The 25,943-nt window shown below is 45.7% G+C and overlaps 1 protein-coding gene across 13 annotated transcripts in view; it reads right to left on the bottom strand.

Moving 5' to 3' along the window:
- Window positions 1-1,922: 1,922 nt before the first annotated feature.
- The window catches only part of pleca (plectin a), a 70,176-nt gene continuing 46,155 nt past the window's right edge, over window positions 1,923-25,943 (bottom strand). For 12 of the 13 annotated variants that reach the window (XR_006955971.1, XR_006955972.1, XR_006955978.1 and 9 more), the window contains 22 exons: window positions 21,936-22,063; window positions 21,071-21,164; window positions 20,710-20,864; window positions 19,945-20,281; window positions 19,771-19,848; window positions 19,419-19,580; window positions 19,215-19,319; window positions 18,686-18,907; window positions 18,302-18,454; window positions 18,014-18,168; window positions 17,580-17,706; window positions 17,139-17,322; window positions 16,713-16,870; window positions 16,262-16,440; window positions 15,897-16,035; window positions 15,455-15,811; window positions 15,258-15,341; window positions 14,906-15,010; window positions 14,689-14,787; window positions 10,074-13,415; window positions 2,726-9,760; window positions 1,923-2,479 (listed from right to left, as the gene is read on the bottom strand). Coding sequence is in view for 1 of the 13 variants with exons in the window: in XM_047018528.1 (XP_046874484.1) it covers window positions 3,578-9,760; window positions 10,074-13,415; window positions 14,689-14,787; window positions 14,906-15,010; window positions 15,258-15,341; window positions 15,455-15,811; window positions 15,897-16,035; window positions 16,262-16,440; window positions 16,713-16,870; window positions 17,139-17,322; window positions 17,580-17,706; window positions 18,014-18,168; window positions 18,302-18,454; window positions 18,686-18,907; window positions 19,215-19,319; window positions 19,419-19,580; window positions 19,771-19,848; window positions 19,945-20,281; window positions 20,710-20,864; window positions 21,071-21,164; window positions 21,936-22,063 (12,546 nt within the window). In the remaining 12 variants the exon portion in view is untranslated. Of the gene's footprint in view, window positions 9,761-10,073; window positions 13,416-14,688; window positions 14,788-14,905; window positions 15,011-15,257; window positions 15,342-15,454; window positions 15,812-15,896; window positions 16,036-16,261; window positions 16,441-16,712; window positions 16,871-17,138; window positions 17,323-17,579; window positions 17,707-18,013; window positions 18,169-18,301; window positions 18,455-18,685; window positions 18,908-19,214; window positions 19,320-19,418; window positions 19,581-19,770; window positions 19,849-19,944; window positions 20,282-20,709; window positions 20,865-21,070; window positions 21,165-21,935; window positions 22,064-25,943 lie in introns of all 13 variants that reach the window. The other variant, XM_047018528.1, reaches the window with a different exon arrangement.

The raw sequence follows: 25,943 nt of genomic DNA, 5'->3' as shown, positions 1-25,943 counted from the left end.
TTCAGTTCCAAAGAATCTGATTACTTGGAATGTGTCAAGGGATGTTGCGATTAACATGTGTTAATGCCTGTTAACTTTGCTGTCAAACCATTAACATGAAGCCCCCATTCATTCTGTTCTTTTGCTAAATCAGTTGTGAAATCAATCTATTTGTCACCTACAGTGTCTTTGGAAACATCACTTTTTCCATACTTTGTTCATTTAAGAAAGGAAAAAAGGAAATGCCCTTTCATCTATGCCCTTTCATCTATGCCCTTTCATCTATCAATTCATACATAATCTATAAATCTACCAATTCATGGTGACAAATTGAAAGCATGTTTCATACTTTTGTCTTCAGTACTTTGAAGAAGTGCTTTTGGCGGTGATTCAATTGTTGGATTGGGCAACATGGACGGATGCAGTTAGTACTGTTCGTACATGCAGATCCTCATAAACTGTTAGATTACATGATAGATAGGGAGTTTCTAACACACCCCTACCAACAACAATATGGTTAGAATCAGGACCGTCAAGCGCCTTAAGAGACCTCTCAAAACCAGTCCAGCAATGTGTCTCTGTGTGTGTGTGTGTCTCTGTGTGTGTGTCTGTGTCGCTGTGTGTGTGTCTGTGTCGCTGTGTGTGTGTGTCTGTGTCGCTGTGTGTGTGTGTCTGTGTCGCTGTGTGTGTGTGTCTGTGTCGCTGTGTGTGTGTGTCTGTGTCGCTGTGTGTGTGTGTCTGTGTCGCTGTGTGTGTGTGTCTGTGTCGCTGTGTGCGTGTGTTTCTCTCTATGTGTGTGTGCCTTTCTGCTAAGAGCCTAAACCATTCAGGAGCATTATGTTGTCACATTGCAGCTCCATAATTACCATATGATGGTAATTAAGTCTAAATAGCTTTGCGTGATATACTCACCTAGTTGATGCATCACTAACGGAAAAATACATAAAAAATAACTTCAGACAAACCGTTGAAGTTGAAACCGCTAATGGATCTTGAAACCAGACATATGTACTTAAAGACTAACTAAACTAAACGTGTCACACACAGGGCTTCTACACCAGTCTGGCTGCTGTTCTCAGCATCTCCGGAGTATTAGAGGAATTGGTAGCACCTGTGTCTTGTTTATTAATTTAGTATTCAAGTCCCCCTACAACCAGTCCCTGACTACTCTGAATAACCTCTGCTCTTGGATCCAAGCAGTGTAGCCCTCATTACACCCATGCCTTGTAAATACTGTATCTATTCAAGATATGCCAGAATATATTGATTTATTTTTCACCATCCTGATGGTTTTGTTTGCAGGTACTTATTATATTGTGTTGATGTGGTGAGGTCAGTTGGGGTTTATTATTTAAATTATAGATATGAGGCTTAGATTGATGGGGGAGAGGAAATAAAATTGGTATCAGAAATTAACACATCAGCAATAAAAAACTATTTTACAAGGACAGACTGGTGATTCAAGTGTTTGAACTACTTTCGGAATGTCTACATGAAAGCTGGGAGTCTTAACTTGACTTACAGATGTACAAAGCCATCCAGATCTGATTTATTTGAAAGTAATTATGCAAATATATATATCATGGTTTCCCACAGTTTGGCGTGTCTAGCCCTGTTCTGTTGGCAGCTCCTGTACGGAACACGTTTCTCTTTCAGTCTCGCTGCACTCAAGAGGCTGACACTGGTATGATCCACCTTTTACTGACACTTTATGCAATTCATTGTTCAACTGAAGTGTGGAAAAGAAAAGGTGGAACTACGTGTATAGAAGGTGTGTTGTGCATCACACAGTCTGTGAATAGGAATTAGGAGTGAGTGGAAAATCATTTTAACACCTTGTGTTCTCGTCACTAGTTTGTACAAATTCCACATTATTAACAATGCCTAATGCTCCATATCCTTCAAACTACTTTAAAATAGCAAAGACAAAGACACCAATGAAGTAACTGGTCACCATTTTTATAGCATCCTTTCAACCAAATGAGTAAACATGCAAAGCAAAAATATCTTATGAAAACATGGAAATTGATCAAATAATGATTTACAAAGACAATAGGGCACTGGATGCAGGAAGTGACAATGCTTAATACATCAACTAAGTATGCTTTTGAATGCTGACATGACTATTGAATGGATCCTATAATGCAGTGATCATCAGAGCTAAGAGCAGAATGTACTTTTCAGTGAAGAATCAATTAATTTACACAACAACAACTGTACCACCTAAACGTTTCAGCATCTCATTGATACAGCGACTATACAGGCACTTGTAAAACAATGTTAAAAGAACAGTGTAAAAAGACGTGGTGTTCAGGACTAAATTACTATGTACATCAGTAAGCAGAACTGGAGTATAATGTTATCCATATTTAGTGAGTGATTTGAGTAAAGATAGTCTTCTGATTGTTTGTGAACTAGTTTTGGGAAGTGTGTGTAGTCTTGAAAGGTCCTGACACAGAAGCAAATGAACATATCAAAACAATAGTTGAGAGGACTGGATCTGAAATACAAAGACCATAAAACAGTTAATAGATAAAGTGATAAGAAGATTTGGCAACACACAAAAGCTCAAATTACCTACTTAACCTAAGTGTTGCAGAACATTTTAAATTGGTAAGATTTCAGGCATGAAATAATGAGTACAGGACATCAAATTTTATGTAGTTGGGTCCAAAAAAAATAGTGAAGATTCAAATTCATGGAGGAAAACATTTTACACAAAAAGATGAGATGTAATAAAACTTACACTGGTGTCCAGATAGTCAACAGGCTTGATGTTGTAATCTTGGGTTTTGAGATGAGACACACGAGGAGAATCTCTGCCAAATGTTCACCTTCACAATCTTCAACGTGTGACATATTGTCCCCTTAAGGTGAGCATCACTTTGACTTAGTCAGTCTAATATGTTTATTTTAAAGCTGCTGATTTACATTCTGGAAGCTCACAATGCTAATATTTGACCCATTACAACTACCATGTGTCTCGTGATTAGAAGCTCTTGTTTCCTGAAGTTTAGAAATTACTTTCTTCTACTAAATATACACATACAAGGGTATCTATTTAACCACTTTCATATCCAATTTCATTTATCATAGAAAAACTTAATCTCACGTAATTCTTTCTGTGCTGAAATATAACAAAACACACACAGTATCTCGAAATATTGACGGATAACTCAAACAGTCTATGTTACAAGTAACAGTAGACTTGAAAATAGAAAATATTAGTTTTCCATTTAAAATGTTGTCAACAATATATAAGTTGAATTACTTAAAAGACAGCTTGAATACAAGTATTCTATAAAGGATAGTGAATTAAAAAATGACCTCAGACTACACAATTTAAAACAGAACAGAAAATAACATAACAATTAGATATTATTATAGAAACCAGGTTGAATAATGAACTGCAAAGCTCCAAAACAATCACATGCAGAAGAAAAAAAACGAAAACACTTTTTTCTTCTATGGATGGCTTGGCACCTCAAGAGCTCTGTGGTTATATCGTGTTAAATATCCATCTTCAAAACAGCAGCGACTGCCTAATACTAATAATGCTGCTAGGATCCGTGCTAGCTCATCAGGGCTCCCTCCACGCCTAGTACCGCCGGGTGTAACTCGGGGAGCTGTAGGAGGAGGAGGACGTGAACGTTGTGGAAAATCCTGAACTTGAGGCATCAAAGCTCCCTCGTCTGGAACCACTTCTGGATCCAGACCGGGAACCAGTGGCTGAGCTTGAACCACTAACACTGTAAGGGCTGTAAAGGCCTTTACTGGACTGAGATGAGGCTTCTAGCAGGCGTAGAGCAGACCCCTCCTCCATCATGCTTCTGTCCATGGCGTCCTTGTAGGAGATCTTGAGCTTGGTTTTGGGGCAGGTGAGGTATTTGGAGTATCCGCTGACGTCTCGTAGCTTCTGTGCTGTCCTTGCGTCTAAGGTACCCTTCTTGATAGCCTCGTCCAGTGGAACTCTTGTGGATGTTTCTGGTTCAATCAAGCCTCCTGTGAGATATTGGACTTCCAAGAACCGTTGGCCAGCTTCGTAGTACAGCCAGCCCTTCTTCAGAGCCTGGGCTGCGGACATTTTGGTTTTAGTTCTGGGATCCTCAAATCCATTGAAGGCCTTCTGCGCGAGGTTGATACGGTCAACCATAATCTTGTCCACCAGTCCTTTGTTCACTGCATCCGCAACCGTGAACTTCTCTCCCGTGTTGGGATCAATGATACCTCCCGTGCATGCCTGGGCCTCTAGTAACCTCTGACCTGTGATGTTGTCCACAAGGTTTCGGTGCATGGCCTCCGTGACAGACACCTTCTCCAGTGTTTCCGTGTCCAGGATTCCAGCCACAGGGCCGGTCTCCTCTGTCGGGTCGTTCCATGTAGTTGCCGGTGTTTTGATGGAAGGGACCGGGCTCATGGGGTAGGACGCGGTCGATCCAAAAGAGGAGGACCGCGACCTGCTGCCACTCGTGTTCCCAGAGAGCATGTCTGCAAACTCTGTGATGGACAGAGTGCCTGCACGGTATTGATCCACAGCAGACTGATCGATGAGGCCCTTTGAGATGGTCTCATCAATGTCATACTGCCGGCCAGACCTTCTGTCAATGATCATGGACTTCACAACGCCATCTGATGAGGATATGGTAATCTCTTCCCACTCGCATTCCTGCTCTGCAAGCTCGAGGTAGGTCTGGTGATCAATGAGCCCTTTGCGATAAGCCTCATAAACAGACATCTCCTTGCCTGTCTCAGGATCCACAATAACCACTCTACGTTTACGCACAGATGACTTGGAGGAAGTCTTTTTCTCCCGTTTCTTCTCCTTCATCAGTAAAAGTGCCAGTCCGGTTTCTGGGTGAATCATGCAGCGCTCCATCAGCTGCAGGTATGTAAGGTTCTCCTCTGTGTTAGGGTCAAAGAACCCTTTAGTGTCGTCAGAAGGGTCGGTGAGGATCTCGTTCATCTCCTTGTCGAATAGGCCGCGTTTGTAGGCCATCTCAACGGGCAAGCGATGGCTTTCCTCCGGATCAATGATGCCACCGGTGGCAATTTGGGCTTCCAACAGACGAATGCCATGGTCTTTTAGAATGAGTCCCTTTTTCATCGCCTGAAAAAGAGAGATGATCTTGCCAGAGTAGGGGTCCTTGTAGCCCGTTACGGCACGTTCTGCAGAGAGAAGCTTATCTTTGAATTCAGGACCCACAATGCCCATCGTAACAGCTTCGCTAACATTAAGCTTCAAGTTCTTTATCGGGTCGATGACATATCCTGTTGCGGCCTGGGCCTCAAGAAGTTCAAAGGCAGTTCCTGGCCTTATCATGTTCTTTTTCATTGCTTGATATATCGACAGATAATCTTTGCTTGATTCTACATACACCCCAGCAATGCAGCTTGTGCCTTCAAGGTACTTCTTTACTTGTCTGCTGACCTCCTCCACTGTGATAAGTCCCTCTAAGAGGTCATCATACGTCTTCTGGCTGATAATCTGAGAGCACAGTAGCTCCTCCAGGGTGACTTGTTTTCTGAGCCCCTTAAAAAGCAGCTTTCTGTCTGCCAGTGAAAGCAACAGCAAGCCGCTCTCTTTATCCGCTTTGCATCTCTTCAGTAGCTGGGCATAGGTGGTTTTCTCATCTGTGGTTGGTTCAGTGTAAGCTTGCACATCCCCAGTAGGGTGCATTAGTCTGTCATGTGTTTCTTTGTTGATATATCCACGTTGGGTGGCAACATCCGTGGGAAGATGGAAGTAGTATTCTGGATCCAAGATGCCTCCAGTGGCAACCTGAGCTTCCAGTAGCCTCAGGGCATAGTCTTCAGGAATTAGGTCTTTCTTCATTGCTTGGAAGACAGAAATCACTTTTCCACTGTAAGGATCCTTGTAGCCAGTGACTGCCCTCTCAGCTGAAAGAAGTTTATCGTGGAGCTCAGGGCCAACCAGTCCTTTGCGTACGGCCTCATCCACAGTCAACAACTGATCCTTTACTGGGTCGATGATGAATCCAGTGGCTGCTTGGGCCTCAAGGAGACTGATAGCTATATTTGGCTTGATGAGCCCTCTCTGCATGGCCTGGTAAATGCTGATCTTGGATGGGGAATCTGACAAAATTCCGGCAATACATCCAGTACCAAAGAGATACTGCTTCACTGAAGGCATTTCCATCACCTCACGAATGGTGACCTTTTCTTGCTTCAACAGGTTATAAGTTTGAAGGTCAATGATTCTAGAACTGTAAAGATCCTCAATTGTGACTCTCCTTCTAATCACATCACAGGACATGGTCTGTTCTGTCTTAATAATTTCTCGTTGTACAATCATTTCTATGATAATGATGATCATTCTGTCTTTTGTAATCTGCCCAGAACGATACTGTTCCATCAGCCTTTGCTTTTCTTCTTCTGGAAGCAAATTTGACCTCATGATGTCCCACAATGTCATACTCCTGCCTGCAAAACTCTCGTGGGGTATATCTACTTGAGTGTTTGATAAGTCTGTCTGTGCCTGTTCTTCTGTGTACACGTGGGGCGTTTCCTCCGAAGGAACTTCGGCCTTTGATAGGGGCAGGAAGCACAGACCAGTGTCAGGGTCCCTAATGCATTTTGCCTGCAGTTGTTTGTATGTGGAACTTGTGTTTGTGTTGGGATCAGAGAAGCCTTTGACATCTCCTGAGGGATCACTAAAGGTTTTGGCCATTTGTTTAGTTAAATAGCCTCGCTGGTAAGCCACATCAACAGGGACTCTGTGGCTACTAACTGGATCTATAACTCCTCCAGTGGCGACTTGGGCCTCTAAGAGGGGGATAGCGTGTTCTCGTGGTACAAGCTCCTTATTCATGGCTTGGAATAGAGATATTGTGTTGCCTGTGTATGGGTCTTTATAGCCTGTCACTGCCTTCTCAGCTGAGAGAAGCTTTTCATGAAGCTCAGGACCGACGACTCCAATCTTGACAGCGTCGTCAACAGTGTACTTCTGGTTTTTGACGGGGTCAATTATAAAGCCGGTGGCAGCTTGTGCCTCGAGTAATGCAATTCCTGCGTTTTGACTCAGCAAATTTGTTTTCATTGCTTGATAAATGCTTAATTTGTCTTTTGAATCTTCCATATGAATCCCTGCGATGCCGTCGGTGCCTTGTAGGTATTTCTTGACTGAATCCATGTCACTGATATCTTTGGGTTTCTTTTTCCCTTGTTTGAGTTGATCAAAGGTGGATTTATTAATGATGTTGGACTCAAGCAAAGCAGAGATGGTGACAGGTGCTCTGAGACCTTCAAAAGACACTTCGTCCTGTTTGTTGGTGTCCTTGTCTTCAATCATCGTGACAACGATTTTCATCATTTTCTCAATGGTAATATATCCAGTTCTGTATAGCTGGATGAGCTCAATTCTTTTCTCCTCGGTGATGTACTGAGAGTGAATGATTTCCCAAATGGTGACTCTTCTTCCTTTGAAAGGTCCGTACTGTAACTCCAGAGTTGCGTGATTCAAGGCATCTTTGGCTTGGGTGTCAGAGATCTTAAGGCTTTCTTCCTGACTTGATTTCATGGCTTTTTCCGAGAGAGGAAGCAACGGGAGGCCAGAGTCTTTGTCAGTGACGCACCTTTTCAGCAGTTGTGCGTAAGAGGAATACCCCTGCAACTCAGGATCATAGAACACTTTGGTTTCATCACTGTCCTTGTTCAACACATTATTCATCTCATCGCTGAAATAACCTCGTTTGCAGGCAACGTCGTGTGGCATGTGATAACTTTTGACAGGATCAATAATTCCTCCGGTAGCCAGCTGAGCTTCAAGCAGACGGACTCCATGATCTTTCTTTATGAGGTCTTTGTTCATCGCCTCAAAAAGAGAGACGGTGTTCCCACTATAGGGATCCTTGTACCCCTGGACAGCCCTCTCAGCAGACAGAAGTTTTTCATGCAGTTCTGGGCCGACCAAGCCTGATTTAACAGCCTCATCCACTGTAGACTTCTCATTTTTAACAGGGTCAATAATAAATCCAGTACCTGCTTGTGCCTCAAGAAGATTCAGTGTAACCTCTGGTGAGATCATCTCTTTTTTCATTGCTTGATAGAATGACATTTTCTCTTTTGTAGACTCGTTGATCACTCCAGCAATGCTGTGCGTTCCCCTCAAAGCTTTCTTGACAGCGTCCATTTCTGAGATTTCTTTAATTGTTATTTTGCCATTTTGTAGCTTATTGAACAGGCCTTTGTTGATTATTTTAGAATCCAGAAGTTCAGAGGCAAGGACTGGGGTCCTGAGACCAGCTAAGCCATTTTCCTTATTTTTCTCTTTGTCTTCCACGACCGTAATGACAATTTTGATGATTTTCTCCACTGTTATTTTCCCAGTTTTGTACTGATATATCAAGTCCCTTCTCTGCTCTTCTGTGAAATACTCAGAGTTGATAATTTCCCAAATAGTCACAGTCTTCCCTTTGAATCGTCCAAAAGGTACCATAATGTTTGATTTGCTGAGCACATCTTTAGTCTCTTCATCCGTGCGAGGGATCTCACTCTCAGCAGCTTTATCTGTGATCGGCAACAGCAGCAATCCTGTTTCTGAATCCGTGACGCATCTTTCCAATAGCTGCTTGTAGGTGACAGTCTCCTGAGTGCTAGGGTCAATAAACAGTTTTGATTCATCAGAAGCTTCTGAGAGTTTCTTATTCATGTCAGCGTCATATTGGCCTTGCTTGTAGGCTGTCTGGAGGGGAACACGATGGCTGTTGACAGGGTCAATGATTCCACCTGTTGCAATCTGAACATCTAGAAGTCTGATGGCCTGGTCTTTCTCAATTAGACCCTTTTTCATTGCTTCAAAGATTGAGATTCTGGCTCCAGTATAAGGGTCTTTGTAGCCTGTGACAGCCTTCTCTGCTGAAAGTATTTTGTTGTGAAGTTCTGGTCCTATGAGTTCTTCCTTCACAGCTTCATCCACTGAGAGTGCTCTGTTTTTCACGGGGTCAATGATATGCCCCGAGGCGGCTTGAGCTTCCAGGAGCATGACAGCAGTGCTTGGAGTAATCTTCTTCTTTTTCAAGGCCTGGTAAACAGTCATTCTCTGCTTTGATGGAGTCAAGACCCCGCCAACACAGTTCTGTCCCTTTAGACACGTTTTAACTTTCTCAGTTTTGCTCAGGTCTTGGACTTTGGCTTTGCCCTGTTTCAGCTTGTCAAATTCCTTCTTAGTCAGTATACCAATTTCATGGAGCCTGTTTGCTGTAACCTTTCCCCTTATCCCATCAAATTCCAGTGGCGATTCCCTCTTGCCATCTGTTTCCACAGAACCGTTTAAAACTTTCTTTGTAGTTTCCACTGTCACTGCATTGCATGGATCTTCGGGGACCACATCTGTTTGTATTTCAATTTCTTTCACGTCGGATGAGCTTGGTTTTTGAGCAACCTCGAGTTTCTGCAGCTTGTCTCTCAGATTTTGATTTTCTTCAGCCAGTAGCTTTTCTTGTTCAAGCTTTTTCTTCTGAAATTCGTCCATTTCTTTCTGCTTGATTAGCATCTCTTGCTCGGCATCCTTTTGCTTCTTCACGACAGCGTCCATGTTTGCCTTGAGTTTATTTTTCTCGTCTTCCATCTGTTTTATTTGACGCTCTTGATTTTCTTTGAGAGTCTTCGCCTTCTTGACTTCATCCTCAAACTCTTTTTCAAGCTTTCTTTTCTCACTCTCAATGAGTTTTTCTGTTTTTAGTAACGTTTCTTTCTCTGTGAAGAAAGACTGTTGAAGAAGGGCCTTTTCCTTCTTAATTTGCTCCTGATGGGCGTTGGCCATCTATTTAAAAAAGAGAGAGAGAGAGCATTAGTACAGAACACAATTTCTAGTTACAATCAAATTAGAAATAATATGAAATAACCTGAATTATATAGTGCTTTATCAAGATATTTCTTGTTCAAGATCAAATGATAAACCAATTTCTGAACAGCATTTGTGATATGACATTCATGATGAATTGCTGGACATATTACTCTCCGTCTCTGCAATTTACATGAATAGTTATCCAGTTTACTTGTTAGTATTTGGGTCAAAGTTATTATTTTAATAACTGACAAATTATTTCACAATATTCAATCCCATTTGACAATACCTCTTTGGATTTATTCTGTAAGTCTTCAGCCTCTTTTTTCAACCTGTCCTTTTCCTTCTGGAGGTCACTGATGGTTTTGCGAAGCTCGTCAGCCTCCTTGGTGCTCTGCAGCCTCTGCACCTCTAGTTTCTCAACAACTACCTTATCTACAGTTTGATGCTCTGTCTCTTCTAATTTAGCCCTAATGTCATCTGCCTGTTTCTTGAATTTCTTAGCCTCCTCCTCTGCTTTCGACTGGGCATCACTGAGCTGAGACACCCTCAGCTTCAGTTTATCAGCTTCTTCAGAAACTTCAAGCTGCCTCTTGCGCTCGGCCTCTAATGATTTCTGGAAGACCTCAGTTTCCTTCTTAAGACGCTGTTGCATTTGCTGCTTGTCTTCTAGCAGTTTCTGGGCCTTCTCCTGGGCCTGTTCCTTCTGTCTCTGGAGCTTCTCTGCTTCAGATTTCAGTTTACTTGCCTCTTGGATGGCCTGCATTTTTTCCTTTAGCATTTTGTCCGCAAGTACCCTCTGCTGGTCAAGGTCCGCCTCTGCAGTCTGCCTCTGCCTCGCTGCCTCCTGAGCCTCAATGCTGAGCCTGGCTGCCTCTTCTGCAAGTTTCCTCATGTTCTCCGCTTCCTCCGCCAGCAACTTCTGAGTGCTGTCTTTATCTTTTTGTAAGAGCTGCTTGTTCTCCTCCTCGATTCTCAGCTTCAGTTTGACCAGGTCCTCCATCTGAATCTTGACTTTGCGTAACTCTTCCTCCACCTGGGCTCTCTGTTTGACCGCATCACCGACTTCACTTTTCAACCTCTGCAGCTCCTCGTCGAGAACACTTTTCTGCTTGTCGGTCTCGTCCAGTTGCAGTTTCACCTTAGACAGCTCCTTCTCGACTTGAGACTTCTGTTTGACGGTTTGTTCCGCTAGTTTTTTGTACTTGGCCATCTCCTTATCCGCCTGTTTCCTCTGCGCCAAAGCTTCTGCCTCTGCCTTGGCTCTGCTGGAGGCCTCCTGCTCTGCCTCTCGCCTCAGTCTCTCAGCGTCCTGTTGTGCCTTGGACTGTTTGGCGGCTTCAGCCTCAGCAGCCTGCTTTTGCTTTTCAGCATCTTCTGCTTTCTGGCGGAGTAAAGCAGCCTCTTTTTCTGCTTTCTCAGCGGCCTTCTCGGCAGCTTGAGCCAGTTTCTTAGCCTCGTCAAATTCCTTTTTGAGCTTCTCTTGAGCGAGAGTGTCTTCTTTCTGCTTGGTCAGAACGTCAAGCACGTTCTTTTCTGCAGAGCTGCACTTCTGGGCCGTCTCTTTGGCCAGAAGAATCTGCTTTTCCGCCTGCTTGTCGGCCTCCTCTTTCTGCTGGTTGGCCTCGGACACCTTCTGTTTGAGACGCTCCACCTCATTCTGGGCTGCCTTGCATTGCCGCGCGGCTTCTTGCTCTGCGGCCGTGATCTTCTTCAGCTTCACCTCGGCTTCTTTCCTCTTGGCTTCCTCCTCCAAAGCCAGCTTTCGGAGTTTCTCGGCCTCCTCCTCAGCTTTGACTTTGCTCTTCTGCGTGTCGTCTGCAACGCTTTTCAACTTGCTCAGTTCAAGCTCCAGACCTTGCTTGCCTGTTGAGGCTTTCTCAAAGTTGAGTTTGATGATTCGGATCTCCTCTTCAACCACTCTCCTCTGATTGAGGGTTTCCTCCACCATTTTCTTTTGCCTTTCCAGTTCAGAATCAGATGACTTCTTAAGCTGGTTGATCTTCTCCTCGATGTCTCGCTTGTGCTGAGACGCTTGGTCCTCTAAGACCTTCCTCTGATATGCTTCTTCTTCAGCTCTCCTCTTGAGTCGTTCGTTTTCCTCTTCTTTGTCCTTCACAGCGATCTCGGCCTCTGTTTTCAGGCGAGTTGCTTCATTAATGGCGGCAAGCTTCTCCTTTAGAACCTTCTCAGCTTCGGCTCGTTGTCTGGCGGCCTCTTCCTCAGCCGCCTGCCTCTGTATCTTTGCTTCCTCCACATCTGATCGCAGTCTGGTTGCCTCCTCGGCAAGCTGTCTCATTTTTGCGGCTTCAGATTCAAGTAGCTGTTTGCTTTTTTCTGTGTTGGACATGGCCTCCTTTTCAGTTTTGATCTTGATCTGGAGAAGAACGTCCATTTCCTTTCTCACCTTTGCCAGTTCGTCTTCCAGCTGTTTTCTTTGTTTCATGGCTGCTTCTACTTCGCGTTTCAGACGCTGGAGTTCCTCGTCCAACAGACCTCGTTGCTGCTCGGCGTGTTCGAAGTCGGCTCTGAGGCGGATCAGCTCTTGCTCTGCAGACAGTTTCTGCTGGGCTATCCCCTCCGCAAGCCTCCTCTGCTTCTCCAGTTCCTTCTCTGCCATCTCCTTCAGCTTGAGGGCAGCTTCCTCTGCTTTGGCCCGTTTATTGGCCTCTCGTTCAGCCGCCTCTTTCTGCTTCTCTGCCTCTTCCTGGGCCTGGCTCTTTTTGTGGGCGTCTTCCTCCGCTTGGAGCCGCAGGCGAAGAGCTTCATTGGCTTTCTGTCTCCATTTCTCCAGTTCCCTTTGAGCTTCCTCCCTGGCCTTGTTGGCCTCGTCTTGTTTCTTCTTGAGATGCTCTGCCTCCACCTGCAGTTGGATCACTGTCCCCTGTTCCTGCCTCAGCGACGCCTCCAGCCGCGTGGCGGCCTCGCTGCACTGGCTCTGCAGCTCCGTGGCGGCGCTCTTCTGCGCCGCCTCCTCCGCCACTTGTATCTGCCGTAGCTTCTCCACCTCTGCTTGCTTCATGCGTCGCTCGGCTTCCTCGGCTTGCATTTTGAACTTCTGCAGGTCGTCCAGAGCTGCCTGCTTGATCCTGGCGGCCTCCTTCTCGCTCTCGGACTTGCGTTTCAGCTCCTCCTCCGCGACACGCTTCTTCTGTGTCTCTTCATTCACCTGCCTACGAAGTCTCTCCGCCTCCTCCTGGGCGGCCGTCCTGAGTCTGTCAGCCTCGGCAGCCTGATCTCGGAGCTGCTGCAGCTCTGACTCGGCCGAGGTCTTTTGCGTCATGGTGGTCTGCAGCTGCAGCCTGATGGTGAGGATCTCTTCCTCGATCCTGGTTTGACTGAACAGCGCCTCGTCCACCTGCTGGCTCTTGGACTTGATCTCCTGCTCTGACAGGTTCTTCAGTTTGTGCAGCTCCTGCTGTACGTTCTGCTTTTGTTTCTCGGCGTCCACGGCTGCGACCTCCCTCTTGCTAACCTCCTCCTTCATTTTTAACTTGAGCTCCTGTGCTTCTTGTTCTGCCCTGGCGACAGCTTTGGAATGCGCCTCAGCTAACTGCTTTTGCTTCTCTAACTCAGCTTGTATCACTGCCATCTTTTTTCTCTCCTCTTCCTTTAGTTGTTCAGTAGCTTTCTGTTAGTGGAAGCAAAATATAAATGGAAATACAAATGTTATGTGTTAGATGTACAGTGTTAGAATACTTACAAAAGTTTCAGTTTGTATTAATACATGTAGATACTTTTTAAATACATGAACAGTTAAGACTACTTTTATACTATGAAGAAATATTAAGAGAGAGAGAGAGATAAAAAGCTGTTAAAATAATCTGGTCACATCCACTTAATGTATGGCACACAGAACGAGCATACATCACAACACAACACATAATTTGGGGTCTTGAATGGTATCATGCAGGTATTATAGGAACCCTATCACTCTTGATCAAAATAGTCAGAACGAATTATGATTCCGCTTCCGATCTGGTCTTTGACTTAAATAGACTGAATATCAATCTGGAGATCTCCATAGAAACACTATCTGATCAATCTGGAGATCTGCATAGCAACACTAACTGTCCTTGAGGAGACAAAAACACCCTGCGTCCAATTTGATGTCAGAAACAGTATACGAAGAGCAGACGTATCTTCAGTTAGAACGTCAGTGAATTGGTGAATGAAACACAGGATGGAGACGCCAGGTGATGACAGACACATGTAGAGGGGGTATTCAAATACCTGGTGCTTTGAGGATTATTCATCTTTTAAGCGCCCAAACATGATTAATATTCACCGTGACAAAGCACTGGCGAGCAGTTTGAAGAAGCAGACAAAATGCAGGTTAGAAAAAAGGCGGAAAGCTAAAGTTTAATTTGAAAAAAAAATGGAATTTGAAAGAATGAAATCTGATGTAGTCAGTCAGATGAAGTCATCCCAGTCACCAGACGACAGAGTGAAAAACGGTGCACAGGGAACTGAGTTCTACAGGAGAAAATTACAAATAATAGTGCAGGAAAGGGGAGCACTTGTAAAACAAACGTGATTGAATGGTGAGACTGATGCTGGTTCCAGACTGAAGACAGATAGATCACTAGCGAGTGTAAGCAGGTGACAAATGACACACCTATGAACCCCAGTCTGATGGAAGGGAGGGAGGGACAGACACTGTTCAGGTGTGACGTGTTGGAGCCCAAACACTCCACACGACTCTGACCACTTTCACCACAGACTCCATTAACTTCAAACAAGAGTGAACTCTTTCCCAGATGCATATGATACTGCATCCATTAACATTGAGTGAATTAGTGTATTTTCCTTGCGGTTGTTGAGTTAAGTGTTAAGTTAGGTGTTAAGCAGCTGTTACAGGTAGTGTAGGTGAAGGCCTGCCTGTGTTTGGTGTGTGTAGTTACCTCGTCCTCCTGCAGGCGGCGCTGTGTGTTTGTGATAAACTTGATGTACTGGCTGGTGATTATCAGCAGCTCGCTGTAGCGAGTCCTCAGAGTCACATACTGAAACACGTTTCAAAATAAAAGACATTGAGTAAACATACTCAGTAAACATATTCAGTACAACCTTTAATATGTAGCCTATTAAAAAGACTTTCAACGTCGAAACACTAGGAGGTACCTCTTGGATGATGTTGTCCGATGCAAACTCCATTTTGGTTTTCTTTACTGGAGACGCCAGCGGCTCCTCCAGAGCTCTGTAGGTCACTACCTGCAGTTCATAGTCCTAGTGGGAACACGCACACAGCGACCTCACTATACATTCAGGTAGGGCAGCTTTCATTATACATTGATGTGCCTCGCCCACTCTTTGTGGAAAAGTCAAATTTATCCCCCCAACCTTTTATGAAGGAAATCAAAGTTAACGTCTTAGTCCTCAGCTGGTTAAGAGAAGCTGTTCCACCCACATGTGGAATGACGCACCTGACATTCTCACATCATTAAAGTGACTCAATCAGGATCTTGATACCTACCTTGACTGCATCAATGTATGCTTTTGCATATGACTGACAGTCTTCAACCGTATCTTTGTGTTTTTCAATCTCCTCAAGGAGTTTCTGTGAAGGTCAAAATAGCCACAGTATTGAACCTTACAGTCCTGCCACAGGCTTTTGACTAACGGGTGAATTTGTGTACAAAATGAATAGAGACTAAATAGATCAATGGTGACCTTTTCTTGATTCAGCTGTTCTGCGAGGACCTTGCTGTCCCCAACGGGCACCGCCTGGATCTTCTCCTGCCTCCGCTTGGCGTCTTCGATCCAGCGGATGAGCTCCTGGTAACTCTTGCGGTAGGAAACCATCTGTCGGCCCAGAGCCTCCAGCTCGTGGTGCCGCAGGTCGATCTGGGCCAACACGGCCTGCCAGCGCTCCAGGAGCCCTGACACCAGCTGGCGCTGGAGGTCCAGCTCAGCGTCCCGCTCGTAGTGAACTCTGGTCAGACGCTCCGTCACGGCCGCTGCCTTCTCCAGGTCGTCCTGGATCTGGTCGAACGCTGCCTGGTCACCCTCCGCCCCGGCACGCATGCTCTGGTGGAGACAGAGAGAAGAACCATTGGACGCAACACCTACGACGACAGCCAGGGTTTGTATTCAGGTTAAAAAGAGGTTCAACCTTCAGCTGGGTCTGACACTTCTCCACTTCCTGGTCATCCGTGGGGACCTTGTTGACGTCTCGTAACAGAGCTTCGTACTTTCTCAGAGTGTCTTCTGCTCCGTTGGTGCTGCGAATCACTACATCAATGGTCTTCAGTCTGAAAGCAGGGATGTTATAATAGTGTTATGGTTGTAATCTAACTTAATAGCACTCTTTGGTTTAGCGTGATGTAAGGATTCAGCAGACGATTTAATTAAAAACAACATAAAGGACCCTACAGCTGGGGATTTGAACCAGCAACCTCTTGATCTGAAGTCAAGGGCTCTAACCGCTAAGCTGTACCCTCCCTCCTAGTGTGGTGTGTGATCAAGGCAAGAGCGTACTTATCAATGTAGACGGAGGACAGACTGTACACGTGCTGCATCTTCTTCTGAGTCAGGTCCAGTTCGGAGCGCAGCACCAGGGCAGAGCTGGACTGCTGAGGGGAGGACAGAACCTCCTCTGTCTTCTCCGCCACGCTGCTCAGGTCCTTCATCAAACCCTCCAGTTCAGACTGGACCTTCTGTCAGACACAATGATAAGTCATAGATAAACACCCCTCGAACTACACAAAGTACAAGCACTCAACAACACCATAGGCGAGTTAAGCATGGCTCCAGAGCAGCAGTAATATTGTGTCTTTGGAGCTTTGAGTTTTCTATTAGCGCTTGCCAAAACAAGTAGAAGCATAGACTGAAACTAAACAGCAAACCTAATCTAATAACTTAGCGTCGCCCTTCAACAGTTGCACACAATTTACTCAATTCGAGGCAGTTGGCTTGTTGGCTGCGGTACCTTTTGCTCGACAGTCTTCAGGGCACAGTCTTTTAGAGGCTCCTTGTGTATGGCCTGTCGCAGACGTGTGACTGTCCGACTCTCACAGCCCTCCAGCCTCAGGTGCAGGTCTTTGATCCGGCTCAGGTAGCTCCTACACACAGAGTCGTCTTGATCACCTGGACAGAACAGGAAGTGTCATTATGAGTCTACAAGGACATACATTTGGGGTAAAAACCATTTGAGGTGTATCACTTGGCTGTAATGTCCCGGACAGAAAAATCTTGGCAGAGATTAGATGTTTTTTTTATATATTTTTTTTACAAAGATAACAAATTAAAATTCATTCATTTGCACTACTAATCTAAACCTCTTAACACATCCCTAGCGAAAACTAAACACACTAAACAGCATGAGCGACAGCCATGCTGACCCTGTCAGACCCACCTTGCTCAACCGACTGCGCCAGACCTTGGTAGTGCTGGTTGGCTTGGTTGTAACTGGATTCCACCTGACTATGGTCGTCTTTCCCGAACAGTTCTGACTCCTGACTGTCTCTGAGGAAGTCCTGGTAGTGCTGCTGCAGGTTTCTGAGCGTCAGGTTATACTCCTCCACCCTCAGGGTCCTGAACTGCAGGCAGGAAGTGGCAGATGCAGAGGCAGAAAGGGCCAGTCAGTGAGGTCGGGGGGTGGCTTTGAGCTACACTGAAGCACTCAGGGAAATCCCAAAGTTTTCAGGTAGACAAACCTCTTAAGTTTCTACCAGTCGACAAAAAACAGAAATGTTCAGGGTGTGATTAGCTTCTCGGACCAAGGGAACACATTTAACGAGTGAACGTTTAGTGTTGTTTCTCCTGGGCTCCGTGGTGTCTGAGGATGTTTCCTTACCATGGTGATGTTCCAGGAGTTCATGAGCTGGATGTCTCTCATCAGGTACTGCCAGGACATCAGACACTTCATGTCCACATGCAGTCTCTGCCACAACACCAGCAGCTTCTGCAGATTGGAGTCCAGCCTGGGGAGAACAACACACAGGGTCATCAGGCAAAACTACAGGGAGGGATGAAGATAAAGTGAGAGAGAGAGATGTTGAAATGTAAAAAATAAATAAAACAATCTACCTTTCAAAGAAAGACAAAGAAAATACTTTTAAAACCTTTCAAAAAAAATTGAGAGAGAGGAAGAGAAGGAGAGAAAAAGAGAGGGAGAGAGACACTAAGAGAGAGAGAGGGAGAGAGAGAGAGAGATTGAAAGAGAGAGGGAGAGAGAGAGAGATTGAAAGAGAGAGAGATTGAAAGAGAGAGAGATTGAGGTTATCTTACTCTGAGACACCGTTCCCAGCCTCCTTGTTGAGTGGAGGAACCAGGAAGCAAACTGAGGGTACTGTGGCTTCGCTGCCTCTGGCGTTCAGCACCTTCCACTGGTACGGCTGGGAGTTGTTGAGCAAGGAACACTCATCTCCCCTGTGAACCGTGATCTGGAAGGAGGAACACAACTGAATACATGCTGTGGGGGTGGGTATAGCTCAGGAGTTACAGCATTTGCATTTAAATCACACAGGTTCAAATCCCACCTCGTATTCTAAATCTAAATGAAGATAGCCTCCTCACCTCCATCTGTTTGAAGTCGCAGATGGCCTGAACTGGTGTTTTGCTCGACACTGGGGTGGCAGGGCTGCGCGGTTTCAGCTGGACGATGGTCTTCGACCTCTTGTTTAAACCCTCCAGGTGAGTTTTGAACTCTTTCAGCTGCTCTTTATCATCCTACACGGATGACAAAGAAGAGTTTGTAGATTTAACACCACCACGACCATCACAAATGATATCAGGCCCGCCAATCCTTCATCGTCTGCAGTACTTTCTATGTGTACACTAATTGTACGTTGCTTTGGATAACAGTGCTAAACGAACACAAGGTCATGTGAGAGTTATGAAAACACAGCGAAAGCAGTTATCTGGATGCCAAGGAGACTCAGGAGCGTGTCTGAGACCCACCGCCTGGTCTTGCAGTAAGTCCTCCAGCCTGGTGACAGTCATGGAACGGTCACATCTGTATTTCCTCCTCATGGTCTCCTCCATCTTCTTCATCTTGTCCTCAGCCTCCTTCAGGTCAGAGAAGAACTGGAAGTACAGCGTGTTCTCCTTGAGATGGGACTCGACGCAGCAGCACAGCTGCAGGATCCAGCTCCACTGGGTCTGCAGGGCGGCCGTGAAGGCCTGGACCAGGCAGGAGGACGAGACAAGAACTATACATTTAATAAATAACACATTTAATAAATAACACATTTAATAAATAACACATTTAATAAATAACACATTTAATCATGCATTTCATTTGTAAGGCACCTTTTGTGCACTCATGGGGCTGCAGTACAGTAAAAATTTTATAATACAAATTATGATCTGGAAGTGAGACAATGCTCTTTAGATAGATCTTAGGTAATTATTCTACAAAACAAACTGTTGCTCCTGTGTGTTTACGGGTCCTAGGCCCCTTCCTCCTCCTCCCCCCCTAAGGTCTCACCTCCACAGTCTTGCTGGCAGGGTGACTCTCTTTCAGGAGCTTGACTCCAGTCGCCTGGACGGTGTTCACCCTCTTCTCCCTTAGCTCCAGCTCTCTCATCAGGCCCTACACACACACACACACACACACACACAAAAACTGAATGACAGACAGCCCTGAGCAGTCCGTGTGAGGCCTGTTCAGACCATGCGAGGTCTGTCTTACCGAGTACTTGTCTTTCTTGGCAGTCATGTTGCTGTTGCGGTCGCTCCAGTCGTAGTTCACCTCCTCCTCCTCCTTCTCATTCAGCCACATCAGCTCCTTGGTCGCCGCAGTGACGAACGCGTGCAGCTGGTCCAGGCTGCTCAGACGAGACCTGGAGGAGTTCTGTCAGGAGAGACAGACATCAGTAAAGAGACTGTTACCATTACTAGATCTTTCCAGATCATTAGGTACACTCGCAAACGCGACCACCATCTTTAACAACACTTCAACCAGCAACGCCTCCGAAAAGCTAGCGCTTCAATGGCAGTATTTGTACTGAGGAGTTTAACCGGTTCAAAGCGGTTACACTTACGAGAAGCTTGCCATACTGCATCTCCAACTTGGAGAGATAGTCCCTGTACGCACCTCTACTGACAGGTGAGATCTGAGTCTGTAGGAGAACAAGGAATAAAACGACAGAAGTTGAAACCAAATAAAGAACAGACACAGCCCCAGGGATCCCGTAGGAGAAGAAACCCCTCCACACCTCGTCTGCCTTGGCCCTGTCGATCTTGGATCGGAACTCCTCCACAGAGTGGTGCAGGCCGCGGTGACTGCCCAGATGGGACTCCACCGTGGGCAGGTCTAAACCCCACTCCCCCTGGGCCACCCTCCTCTGGTTGTCCTCCACCCAGACCAGCAGGTCCTGGATGTAGCGCAGCGTGACCTCATCCAGCTCTGGCCTCACCCTCACCGGGGCCTGCTGGAGCGTGTGGGATGACTGGGTTGGGGACAGGGGCACCTGGCTGGAGCTGATGCCAGACCGGAGGCGCAGGCTGTACTCGCTACGCAGGTTCACCAGGCGCTCGTGGAGACGGTACACCCTGAGGAGTGGAGGGAAAACAGGGGAGTTTAATGGAAATAAGACACAGAGGTTTTAATAAGCCATCTGTGACTTCATACAGCTGGAGGTTTGTCTTGCTATGTGGTCCATGTTGGTGATTTCAGTGCTCATGGTTAAAGGAAGACTCAGACAGTGTTCATGGTTAAAGGAAGACTCAGACAGTGTTCATGGTTAAAGGAAGACTCAGACAGTGCTCATGGTTAAAGGAAGACTCAGACAGTGTTCATGGTTAAAGGAAGACTCAGACAGTGTTCATGGTTAAAGGAAGACTCAGACAGTGTTCATGGTTAAAGGAAGACTCAGACAGTGTTCATGGTTAAAGGAAGACTCAGACAGTGTTCATGGTTAAAGGAAGACTCAGACAGTGCTCATGGTTAAAGGAAGACTCAGACAGTGTTCATGGCTGACCTGCGGTACATCTGCTCAGCTTGAAGATGCCGTCCGTCCTTGAGAAGCTGCACGTCGTTGAAGAGGCACCTGATCATGCCCTCAGCTTTCTCCAGGTCCACCTCGATATCGGCAGAGTGCTGGGGTGGCTTTCCTGAGCTCATCATACGAACATCCTGCACACAGTCCAAAACCAGACCACTCAGCTTGGGCATCGACATCACTAGCCCGAGCACATAACGTCGCAAGCCAAATAAGCGGATTGTTTTGTGTTCCCGGATTGGGACCACGTGGTTGCCAAGCTTGTTCTACAGCAACAGGACATCAGTGTTTTCACTGAGCTTGCTTAGGTAGTCTTGTTGCAGATTTGTGTGAAACTCACCGACTGTAGCAAGGTGTCCACTTGGTTCAGCTGCTCCTCACACACCCCAGACTCCATCTGGACCTTGCTGACCACCCTCTGGAGTCGCTCCAGCCTGCAGGAGAGGAGCAGGGGTCAGGGGTCAAGGGGCAGGGGTCAAGGGGCAGGGGTCAAGGGGCAGGGGTCAAGCGGCAGGGGTCAGGGGCAAACTTATAGACCGAGACGGGAGCCGGTCTGAGTAGCAAGATAACTGAATGACGCTAAATCAAGACATGATTAAAATACGACTTGTTCTTTTCAATTCAAAGACCCTGAGGCAGCCTGTGCTGCATTTGTACACAACAAATGTCAATGATGAAGAATAACTACAATAACATCCAAACAACAAAGAAATCAGCACAGAAAGCGTTCAATTAAACTCTTTAAGACGTATAGAAAGTGAAAAACAAATTGTAGAAGTAAAACACACACTTCATTTTCTGGCAGTACACCAAGTGCTGTATACCATCGCTTTGATTGACCAAGACCAGGATGCGGTAGGATTGTCTGACTCATCTCAACAGTTAAATCCAGCAAAGCTGCAGTAAAAGCTGTTGGTGTTCTGTGGCTCACTGTTGTGACTCAGAGCCCTCCCTGGGCACCATCTCATTTACTCTCCTCAAACCCCTATGCCCTACTTTCTTGTGATATGTGGAAAAAGTCCTTTAATAACATGTAATCATAATAATAATCATGTTTTCGAGAGGTTTGCCCACAGCTTTCTCTTCACAATGCTGACATGGTCTCCATCATAGCAAAGTCTATACTCTCCTGTGGTCTTAAATCTTTCAGTCCATGATGACGTATATTGCATGGTTTGTCCTGCAGTGACTCCTAATCGAGTTACCTCTCAAACTCTGTCCTCAGCAGACGCTCTCTCTCCAGTATGGCCACGTGTAGTCGCCCCCACTCCTTCTCCACGTCGAAGGGGTGGAGCCCAGGAGGAACCTTGACGTGTCCTGCCTGGACGGCGCCCTGCAGGGGGGGGGGACACATCCACACGGGTGGCAGTGTTGGTTTGGGAGTCGGTGTAGTGCAGGACAACATGATGACCTTACTGCAGGACAACATGATGACCTTACTGCAGGACAACATGATGACCTTACTGCAGGACAACATGATGACCTTACTGCAGGACAACATGATGACCTTAGTGCAGGACAACATGATGACCTTACTGCAGGACAACATGATGACCTTACTGCAGGACAACATGATGACCTTACTGCAGGACAACATGATGACCTTAGTGCAGGACAACATGATGACCTTACTGCAGGACAACATGATGACCTTAGTGCAGGACAACATGATGACCTTAGTGCAGGACAACATGATGACCTTACTGCAGGACAACATGATGACCTTAGTGCAGGACAACATGATGACCTTACTGCAGGACAACATGATGACCTTACTGCAGGACAACATGATGACCTTAGTGCAGGACAACATGATGACCTTACTGCAGGACAACATGATGACCTTACTGCAGGACAACATGATGACCTTACTGCAGGACAACATGATGACCTTAGTGCAGGACAACATGATGACCTTAGTGCAGGACAACATGATGACCTTAGTGCAGGACAACATGATGACCTTAGTGCAGGACAACATGATGACCTTAGTGTAGGACAACATGATGACATTACTGCAGGACAACATGATGACCTTAGTGTAGGACAACATGATGACCTTACTGCAGGACAACATGATGACCTTAGTGCAGGACAACATGATGACCTTACTGCAGGACAACATGATGACCTTAGTGTAGGACAACATGATGACCTTACTGCAGGACAACATGATGACCTTAGTGTAGGACAACATGATGACCTTAGTGCAGGACAACATGATGACCTTAGTGCAGGACAACATGATGACCTTAGTGTAGGACAACATGATGACCTTACTGCAGGACAACATGATGACCTTAGTGCAGGACAACATGATGACCTTACTGCAGGACAACATGATGACCTTACTGCAGGACAACATGATGACCTTACTGCAGGACAACATGATGACCTTACTGCAGGACAACATGATGACCTTAAGGACAACATGATGACCTTACTGCAGGACAACATGATGACCTTAGGGACAACATGATGACCTTACTGCAGGACAACATGATGACCTTAGTGCAGGACAACATGATGACCTTACTGCAGGACAACATGATGACCTTACAGGACAACATGATGACCTTAGTGCAGGACAACATGATGACCTTAGTGTAGGACAACATGATGACATTACTGCAGGACAACATGATGACCTTAGTGTAGGACAACATGATGACCTTACTGCAGGACAACATGATGACCTTAGTGCAGGACAACATGATGACCTTACTGCAGGACAACATGATGACCTTAGTGTAGGACAACATGATGACCTTACTGCAGGACAACATGATACAACATGATGACCTTATGACCTTAGTGTAGGACAACATGATGACCTTACTGCAGGACAACATGATGACCTTACCTTACTGCAGGACAACATGATGACCTTAGTGTAGGACAACATGATGAGCAGGACAACATGATAGGACAACATGATGACCTTACTGCAGGACAACATGGACCTTAGTGTAGGACAACATGATGACCTTAGTGCAGGACAACATAATGACCTTAGTGCAGGACAACATGATGACCTTAGTGTAGGACAACATGATGACCTTACTGCAGGACAACATGATGACCTTAGTGCAGGACAACATGATGACCTTACTGCAGGACAACATGATGACCTTAGTGTAGGACAACATGATGACCTTACTGCAGGACAACATGATGACCTTACTGCAGGACAACATGATGACCTTAGTGTAGGACAACATGATGACCTTACTGCAGGACAACATGATGACCTTAGTGTAGGACAACATGATGACCTTAGTGCAGGACAACATGATGACCTTAGTGCAGGACAACATGATGACCTTAGTGTAGGACAACATGATGACCTTACTGCAGGACAACATGATGACCTTAGTGCAGGACAACATGATGACCTTACTGCAGGACAACATGATGACCTTAGTGTAGGACAACATGATGACCTTACTGCAGGACAACATGATGACCTTACTGCAGGACAACATGATGACCTTACTGCAGGACAACATGATGACCTTAGTGCAGGACAACATGATGACCTTACTGCAGGACAACATGATGACCTTACTGCAGGACAACATAATGACCTTAGTGCAGGACAACATGATGACCTTACTGCAGGACAACATGATGACCTTAGTGCAGGACAACATGATGACCTTACTGCAGGACAACATGATGACCTTAGTGCAGGACAACATGATGACCTTACTGTGCAGGACAACATGATGACCTTACTGCAGGACAACATGATGACCTTAGTGCAGGACAACATGATGACCTTACTGCAGGACAACATGATGACCTTAGTGCAGGACAACATGATGACCTTACTGCAGGACAACATGATGACCTTACTGATGACCTTACTGCAGGACAACATGATGACCTTAGTGCAGGCAGGACAACATGGGACAACATGATGACCTTAGTGCAGGACAACATGATGACCTTACTGCAGGACAACATGATGACCTTAGTGCAGGACAACATGATGACCTTACTGCAGGACAACATGATGACCTTAGTGCAGGACAACATGATGACCTTACTGCAGGACAACATGATGACCTTAGTGCAGGACAACATGATGACCTTAGTGCAGGACAACATGATGACCTTACTGCAGGACAAGATGACCTTAGTGCAGGACAACATGATGACCTTAGTGTAGGACAACATGATGACCTTAGTGCAGGACAACATGATGACCTTAGTGCAGGACAACATGATGACCTTACTGCAGGACAACATGATGACCTTACTGCAGGACAACATGATGACCTTAGTGCAGGACAACATGATGACCTTAGTGCAGGACAACATGATGACCTTAGTGCAGGACAACATGATGACCTTAGTGCAGGACAACATGATGACCTTACTGCAGGACAACATGATGACCTTACTGCAGGACAACATGATGACCTTAGTGCAGGACAACATGATGACCTTACTGCAGGACAACATGATGACCTTAGTGCAGGACAACATGCTGACCTTACTGCAGGACAACATGATGACCTTAGTGCAGGACAACATGATGACCTTAGTGCAGGACAACATGATGACCTTACTGCAGGACAAGATGACCTTAGTGCAGGACAACATGATGACCTTAGTGTAGGACAACATGATGACCTTAGTGCAGGACAACATGATGACCTTAGTGCAGGACAACATGATGACCTTACTGCAGGACAACATGATGACCTTAGTGCAGGACAACATGATGACCTTACTGCAGGACAACATGATGACCTTAGTGCAGGACAACATGATGACCTTACTGCAGGACAACATGATGACCTTAGTGCAGGACAACATGATGACCTTAGTGCAGGACAACATGATGACCTTAGTGTAGGACAACATGATGACATTACTGCAGGACAACATGATGACCTTAGTGTAGGACAACATGATGACCTTACTGCAGGACAACATGATGACCTTAGTGCAGGACAACATGATGACCTTACTGCAGGACAACATGATGACCTTAGTGTAGGACAACATGATGACCTTAGTGTAGGACAACATGATGACCTTACTGCAGGACAACATGATGACCTTAGTGTAGGACAACATGATGACCTTACTGCAGGACAACATGATGACCTTAGTGCAGGACAACATGATGACCTTACTGCAGGACAACATGATGACCTTAGTGTAGGACAACATGATGACCTTACTGCAGGACAACATGA

Source organism: Hypomesus transpacificus, chromosome 4, assembly GCF_021917145.1.
Source record: "Hypomesus transpacificus isolate Combined female chromosome 4, fHypTra1, whole genome shotgun sequence".
NCBI classification, from domain to species: Eukaryota; Metazoa; Chordata; class Actinopteri; order Osmeriformes; family Osmeridae; genus Hypomesus; species Hypomesus transpacificus.
This window is presented reverse-complemented; position numbering and strand designations above follow the sequence as displayed.